General features: G+C 36.9%; 1 protein-coding gene across 1 annotated transcript; it reads left to right on the plus strand.

Annotated features, from left to right (window-relative positions):
- The first annotated feature begins 485 nt into the window (after positions 1 to 485).
- Positions 486 to 7813, plus strand: LOC124454302 (GATA zinc finger domain-containing protein 14-like). The gene is made up of 9 exons (XM_047005126.1): positions 486 to 809; positions 1207 to 1260; positions 1409 to 1495; positions 2830 to 2921; positions 3527 to 3578; positions 4417 to 5528; positions 5635 to 5737; positions 6556 to 6688; positions 6768 to 7813. Exons 2-8 carry the CDS (start codon positions 1210 to 1212, stop codon positions 6658 to 6660), a joined length of 1602 nt encoding a protein of 533 aa, XP_046861082.1. The 5' UTR covers positions 486 to 809; positions 1207 to 1209; the 3' UTR covers positions 6661 to 6688; positions 6768 to 7813.

Consider the following 7813-nt stretch of genomic DNA (forward strand, 5'->3'; position numbering starts at 1 on the left):
ATCAGTGTGTTACTGCAGTGTGTTACTCCAGTGTTTTACTCCAATGTGTTACTCCACTGTGTTACTTATGTGTGTTACTCCAGTGTGTTACTCCAGTATGTTACTTCAGTGTGTTACTCAGTGTGTTACTCAGTGTGTTACTCCAGTGTGTTACTCCAGTGTGTTACTCCAGTGTGTTACTCCAGTGTATTACTCCAGTGTGTTACTCCAGTGTGTTGTCCTGTGTGTTACATTAGTGTTACTCCAGTTTGTTACTCCAATGTTTTACATTAGTGTGTTACTCCAGTGTGTTTCTCCATTGTGTTATCCAGTGTGTTACTCTAATATATTATTTCAGTGTGTTACATGAGTGTGTTACTCCAGTGTGTTACTCCAATGTTTTACATTAGTGTATTACTACAGTGTGTTACTCCAATGTGTTACTGCAGTTATTCTAGATGATCCTTCTTGTTGTTGTTTGACGATAATTTTGTTTATATCGCTTCTTCAAAGAGTGATGAAGCTATGTTTACATTATAGTTCCTTACATCAATACTTGCAGGTTTCATTTTAGCATTAGCCAATGCATTTAACACAATGTTTTTAAGCTAATACATTAAATTCAATGTTATTTAAATGAATAAGCAGTTTTAAACTTATGGTTTACCTTAATGCACCACCAGAATGCAATTATCCTAACTCATAAAGCGCTGTTGTGTTTTTGAATTTAGTTGTACAAAAAAATAGCTGATATTTTCAGTGAATTTCCTGAATTGGTTCGCGACTTTGTTGGATTTCTTGAACCACATGAAGCTTTGGAGGCCAATGTTGTAAGAAATATTATTGTTGAAAGTGATTCTAAGTAATGAAGTATTTTCTTGCAATTTTCTTTATTCAGTACAACGCAGTGATAACTTGGTTTCATTTCCCTGCTGCTTGTCATCTTACTTTAACAGTATGGTGCAGTAGATAACATAAGCCATTTCATCATTCTTAACTATGTCTACTCCCACACAACAATCACATGCGTTGATTGGGCTAATTTGCTATATGATAATTCATGCGTAGTAAGATATGGGTGGCACAAGGTGGTTGCTTTCAATATATATTCACTATACTGTGCTTTAACACTACATTCTAAGTTGCAAGAAATTATTTCATGGTGTATGTTACGGCTGTTTATTCATGTCCTTCATCATCACCCAACGTTCTTTTGTATTTTTGCAGTTCATGCAACACAAAGATGTCGTAAAAGCGAGAAACTTTTTTGAATGCTTGCAGGTGTGTGAACGCTAATTCTATAAAATGGCAAAATGGCAAATACAATTTTTTGTTGAGCCTAAAATAATTTTGCACCAAGATTTTTAACGCTTAACTTGTGTTTAGAGAGCTAGTTGATGTATATGAATGAAACCTTTGTTACTTTTAGAACCATTTTGCCAAAAGCCCATCTCATTTGCAAAAAATACTAAAATGTTTGGCTTCGTTTGATTTCAACAGGTCGAGCGTTAATCAAGTAAGTTATTCTTTCTAACCACATTAGTATTTTCATTAGATCATGGAAATATATATATATGTTATTTACCGACTGTGAGGCCTGGATAGAAAAATATTTTTCTATAAAAGCAAATAGCCAACAGCGATATAATATTGCGCAGTTAGATTCAACTATGGCGGTAAACTAAACAGTGAAAACTTCAGCTACTATACATTTTACCTTAGAAAACTCAAAATTCACATAAATTACATTATTACAATCAAGAATTGACTGATAATTTCCTTTTTAAAACGAAAAAAAAAACAAAACAAACAAAAAAGAACAAGTCTTTGCTCAAGGAGCTATTTAGCTGTCGGATTCTGGACCGCGGTCAGTCATCGTTAAATTCCACCCGCTGCTACAGCCAATGAGATTGCACGAAAGGCTTGGACTCCACCCGCTGCTACAGCCAATGAGATTACACGAAAGGGTTGGATTCCACCCGCTGCTAAATTTTTAAAAAACAAAAGGACGTTGTGTTTTTTAAGCAGTTTTCTTTTTTTGTGCTAGTGCTAGTTTCAAATAGTAAACCAGGTCCCAGCTTTTGTGTGAAAGTTTCACCCGAAGAAGGTTAATCAGTTTGAGAATTATTATCGCAGCTATTTTCACCTCAAATGACATGAAAAACGGAAAACTTATTTGAACATCTTGATTTTAAAAAATACGGCTAACCTGACGTTTACTCCTCATTTGAATCTGAAGATGACTACCGCTAAGGTTGTCGAAACGTCAGTCAACAACAACAAAAACAGTCCTTCTCAGGACTATACTAACCGATGACGATCTACATGTCACGATAACGATGTCACGATTCCAGGATTCACAAATTATTCATATGTGTATGATGTTGCCTTGTAATGGATGTCTCGACTGCCTTGTAATGGCAAATGTCACGACTGCCTTGTAATGGTAGATGTCACGACTGCCTTGTAATGGCAGATGTCACGACTGCCTTGTAATGGCCGATGTCTCGACTGCCTTGTAATGGCAGATGTCACGACTGCCTTGTAATGGCCGATGTCACGACTGCCTTGTAATGGCCGATGTCACGACTGCCTTGTAATGGCCAATGTCACGACTGCCTTGTAATGGCCAATATCACGAGTGGCTTGTAATGGCCGATGGCACGACTGCCTTCCATAGTTAACAAAAGAATTATAAGATTTTAACAACACATAAGATTGCAATCTGCAATTATAATCTACAGTCAATAAATATAATCCCACCGGTCTTGTATTTGCACTATACAATGCAATGTGCAAATCGGGGTTTTCGCATTAAACAGCCAAAAAATGTTTTGCTTTTTATTTTAGTTTTACGACGCAATCCTACCGCTGTTGAAAGGTCAACAGTTCCTAATCGAACAATTCAACTCCTTTTTTGACCATTTAAAGCCGAAACAAAGGTGTGACGTTTGTTTTAATTAAGATTTAACAAAAACAAACTCTCTGTAATCTTTTTTTATTGGTGGGTTGCAACCATCCCCCTGGGAGTAAGAGAACAATAGAATGCTCGCCATGTTAGATGAAATTTGCATTGTAAGGAAAATCCTTTGTTAAAATAATCCAACATGGCGACTATGACGTAACTTGCAACCCATGAATTGACTAAGGGGCTGTTCACATAAGCCCAGCTAAGCGGGATTCAGCGAGGCGTGAAATGATTTTGAGTCATTGAAAGGAGTAAAAATTTTAAACGCAAACTTTACAATCTTTCTCAGAAGTCATGAGTCATTTTAGTTGTAATTTTCAAATCTGGCCTAATTATTTGCTTTCATTTTAAAGGTTTTGTGAATTTGCAAGTTCAGAACATAGGGAAATTGCTTAAATAACTTTTTTGTTGTGAAGGAATTAATCTTTTCCATTTGCTAAAATGATTAAACGCTTCGCTGAATCCCGGCTACACGGGCTCATATGAACAGGCCCTAAGTCCTTCGTTGATGTTTGAACTGTTTTATTTCTAATTATGATCGTATCAACGTATCTCATGCGATCTAACTTTTGTCTTTAGTAACGTTGACGACTTCGAAGAAGTTGAATTAGGTAGTGGAAGTGAGATTGAGGTATTTCTTTATAAACAGCCATGCGGCTGCATTGTGTTTGAAATTGTATATGTAATGTATAGCGTTAACAAGCAATCTCATAAAATAAATACAATAAAATATGAGCGCTGATTGGTCTATTGCTGCGTTTACATTAGCTTGTGCAAACTGATCTGAGCTTAACCAAACAAATCAACCACTCAATCAATGAGAATTTGCAAATCAATCATGAATACAATTTAAAAGAAAAATTAAAACGTTTGTTTTAAATTTGTCCGTTTTGCGTTGATTTTTTTTAAAAGAAGTGAAAGATGTTTTTCGTGTTTGCACTAGCTTGTGCAAACCACGAGATGACGTTCATGAGAACTCTCGAGCATGCGCAACTGCTGCAACCCTCGACCTTCAAACCACGATGACGTTCGTGAGAACTGTCGAGCATGCGCAACTGCTGCAACCCTCGACCTTCTGTCTCGGGCTTGCAGCTCACGAGTTCTTCCAAAGGTATCCTTGTTTTTTATAACCTTGAGAAAACGTATGCAGTAAGCATCTTTTATTTCTTAAATAATTATGAAAATAATTATGGTTCAGATTTTCACGTTTTTGATAGATATATTTGTTTAGCTTGATTGAAAAACGGCTTATATTAATTTCTTTGTGTATTGCATGCATATGCTATTTTCAGCCCGATAACTTCCTCATTTGAAATAATAGACCATTTTAGGGTAAAATGAAACAATTTTAACACACCAGAGACACGTGCACGCCTCTCAGTAACTTCAAATTATTCCATAGAGTCGTAATGTATGGTGTGTTTATGATGTAAACCTTTATTTCAATGTATGTCTGTTCGATCCTTTAGGCAGATGACTTTGAAGACGTTATCATTCCTGATATAAAGAGAAGCTTGGCTAAGGTTTCTCAGGCTTGCAAACCAGTAGCCAAAGGGACAGGTGGACCGTTGTCAAGGCGATTCTCTAAACTCAGAAAAGATGAAACCGGCGAGAGAAAGGATGGGAACCGTGATAGAAAAGAAGGGGATGATGTGAGAATTGATGGGTATGATGAGAGAAATGATGGATACGATGAGAGAAATGATGGATACGATGAGAGAAATGATGGGTACGATGAGAGAAATGATGGGTACGATGAGAGAAATGATGGATACGATGAGAGAAATGATGGGTACGATGAGAGGAATGATGGATACGATGAGAGAAATGATGGATACGATGAGAGGAATGATGGGTACAATGAGAGGAATGATGGAGAAGATGAGACAAAAGATGGCGACGTTGAGAGAAGCAATGGATACGATGAGAGAAATGATGAAAATGTCGATGTTTCAGAGAAGTACGTTGATGTCACGGAAGAATCGAATGAACTTTCTTTGAATAACAATGATGAAATTCCCGACCGTATGATCGATTCTGATGATGACGTAGAACTTGATGACGACATGCTAGACCAGGAAAACAACGAGAACGAAGGCGTTTATAATCAAAGTAATCATAGCAGTCCAAGTAGTGAATGCCGGTCAGTGTACGAAGCTTTTGAGGATTACATGCAGTCACATGAAACCATTCACAAAAATCCGTTGACTTCAAAATCAGAAGTCGTCAATGTCGGTGAGTCATTGGACATAAAAAATGATGCTGTTGAAACGCCGTCCCTGATTGGTGCTTCACATGTTGATATCGATCATTGTGGGAACGGTGTTTCTTCGAGTTTTGAAAACTGGAATGTTTGTAAAGATGAGCGTTCTTGCTCGAATCAAGTTGACGACGAAATGTCGAATTCGTATGAAAAGAAAACTCGAGATATTTTAGATATTGCCGAAAATAGTCACACGAAAGTAGAAAAAGTAGCAAACAAAGTGCAAATCGACACTAACGCATCGACAAATATCCAGAGAAAAATATCTGCGCAAAATCTTCAAGTTGATGAAGATGGAAAGTCGATCATTTGGACGAGGTAGAACAATTGCTGCATGAAAGTACTGGAAGTAACAATAATTTAAAACACCGAACAGTAGACTCTCGCCTTCTTGATAATTCATATTTTTTGTCTTTCCAAATAGAGAGGAGGACAAAATAATATTACAGTTTTGTCAGATGCGTGGCGTGCATGAAAATACATTCGAAGATATCGCGAGAGAACTCGGCGAAAAGACTGCTAAGGAGGTTATCATTTTTGCTAGTTTATCGTGTTTGATTAAGGCCACAACACACACGTCGAAAATACACAATATTTGATTGGTCTATTTTGTTTATGTGTCCATTCTCTTGATTTCTTGTATTTTCCGTTTCACGTTACGATATGGTCTATTTTGTTTATGTTTCCCCACCCTCTTATTTCTTGACTTCTCTCCGTATTTTCCGTTTCACGAGGGATATGGTCTATTTTGTTTATGTGTCTTTCCCCGCCCCTTCTCGATTTCTCTCTTTCCGGTACGTTTACGTTGGGTATGGTCTATATGTGTTTCTCTCCCCTCGACTTCTCTCCGTATTTTCCGTTTCACGTTGAGAGGTTTAGTGCAGTATGGATTGTAGCCCTAGGATGTACTGTATACGCTTTAGTTTGCTATTTCAAACCGAATCACGATGTAGTCGCATTTTTCAAAACGAACAAAGTTATTCCTGACATAATGAACTCTCAGTTTTACTTTAAAGCAGTGATGTAGCCATCCTTTTTTTGGAACATGTACTCTGTTCTCTCACTCCGAAATCTATAAATTATGGTAATGTTCTGAAAGTTAAATTGCTCTATTAAAACTTGTAGATTAGCAAAACCACTGCTTTAGAGTAAACCTTTTGGAAGTCAGGTTTCGATTTCTGTTGTTCGGGCAATTTTGCGCAAGTATACCTTTCATTTAATGAAAACTTTTATCTCCAATGTTTGTTTACCTTGTTTTTTTGTATCGTTTCTTTCTTGTTGTTGCCCATAACAGAATCAGTTCGTAGGAAGGAATTTTTTAAAAAGTTTGTTTCGTTTATGATAGGTCAAAAGCCGGTTTCGTATTTTGATGAGCTTATTGTCACGTGATGAAAACGATAGCCAATCGGAGAGTGAAGATGACAGTTGTCATGACGACGAAGAAATGTAAATTTAAAGCAAGATATTTGACCAATAAGGTGAACAATGACTGAATTATTCAATTATTTATACAGATATAATCTTCGATGATTTACTTTCCTGTGTAATTTTATATAGTCCGACATTCTTTTGTGATCTTATATCAACTCTGATCTCCTGGATGTTTAACATAACTTACGTATCGTGATGATTTTAATGAAGAAAATGGGTGCATCAACTCTTATCTCCTGGATGTTTAACATAACTTACGTATCGTGATGATTTCAATGAAGAAAACGGGTGCATCAACTCTGATTTCCTGGATGTTTAACATAACTTACGTATCGTGATGATTTCAATGAAGAAAACGGGTGCATCAACTCTGATTTCCTGGATGTTTAACATAACTTACGTATCGTGATGATTTCAATGAAGAAAACGGGTGCATCAACTCTGATTTCCTGGATGTTTAACATAACTTACGTGTCGTGATGATTTCAATGAAGAAAACGGGTGCATCAACTCTGATCTCCTGTATGTTTAACATAACTTACGTATCGTGATGATTTCAATGAAGAAAACGGGTGTTTCAAACCTCAAAAATAGTTCAAAATGCTTTACTTTTTGTGGGTCGCCACGCGCGCATGCGTGGCTAACCACTATTGTAAGGCTTATTTCCATTCAGTACAAATTGTCGTGCGATCGACTTTTTCCGATGACTTTCTTTTGAATTGTATGCAGCCGTGTGAAACTGCTCCGGTCGAGAGCTTACAATTGAAAAGAAAGTGATCTCAAAAAGTCGCTCGCGCGACAATTTGCACTGAATGGAAATCAGCCTTTATTCTGCAAAAAGTAGAACGGCCGACCGATTTCCAAATCATTGACCTGTATGACTGAACTGGATGTAGCATAAACAATATAATTTTATGAATTCGTTTCGTTTGCGCTATAATGGTGTAGTCCTGGCCCTTGTTCTCACTTGTGATTATGTCGCTAGTGAAAACTATTCTTAATGGGCTGGCATAGTGTCTTGCATTGAAATTTCACAATAGGCTAATGATTTGGTATCTCCAGGACTCTTTGAATACACCCTGCACATATTTTGCTACGCGTTATTCAGCTAGTCTGAATTTCACTCATTTATGTACATACAGTAGTTATAAAATGCTCATCTTTGAAATTCA

Source organism: Xenia sp. Carnegie-2017, unplaced genomic scaffold (assembly GCF_021976095.1).
Source record: "Xenia sp. Carnegie-2017 unplaced genomic scaffold, XeniaSp_v1 HiC_scaffold_3, whole genome shotgun sequence".
Lineage (NCBI taxonomy): Eukaryota > Metazoa > Cnidaria > Anthozoa > Malacalcyonacea > Xeniidae > Xenia > Xenia sp. Carnegie-2017.

Bases quoted from the DNA above. Each gene is read 5' to 3' on its own strand.
- LOC124454302 (XM_047005126.1), top strand. From the start codon at position 1,210: ATGCAACACAAAGATGTCGTAAAAGCGAGAAACTTTTTTGAATGCTTG. The intron at 1,496-2,829 runs GTAAGTTATTCT...TTTTTATTTTAG, and splicing joins ACAGGTCGAGCGTTAATCAA to TTTTACGACGCAATCCTACC. The intron at 5,738-6,555 runs GTTATCATTTTT...CGTTTATGATAG, and splicing joins GCGAAAAGACTGCTAAGGAG to GTCAAAAGCCGGTTTCGTAT.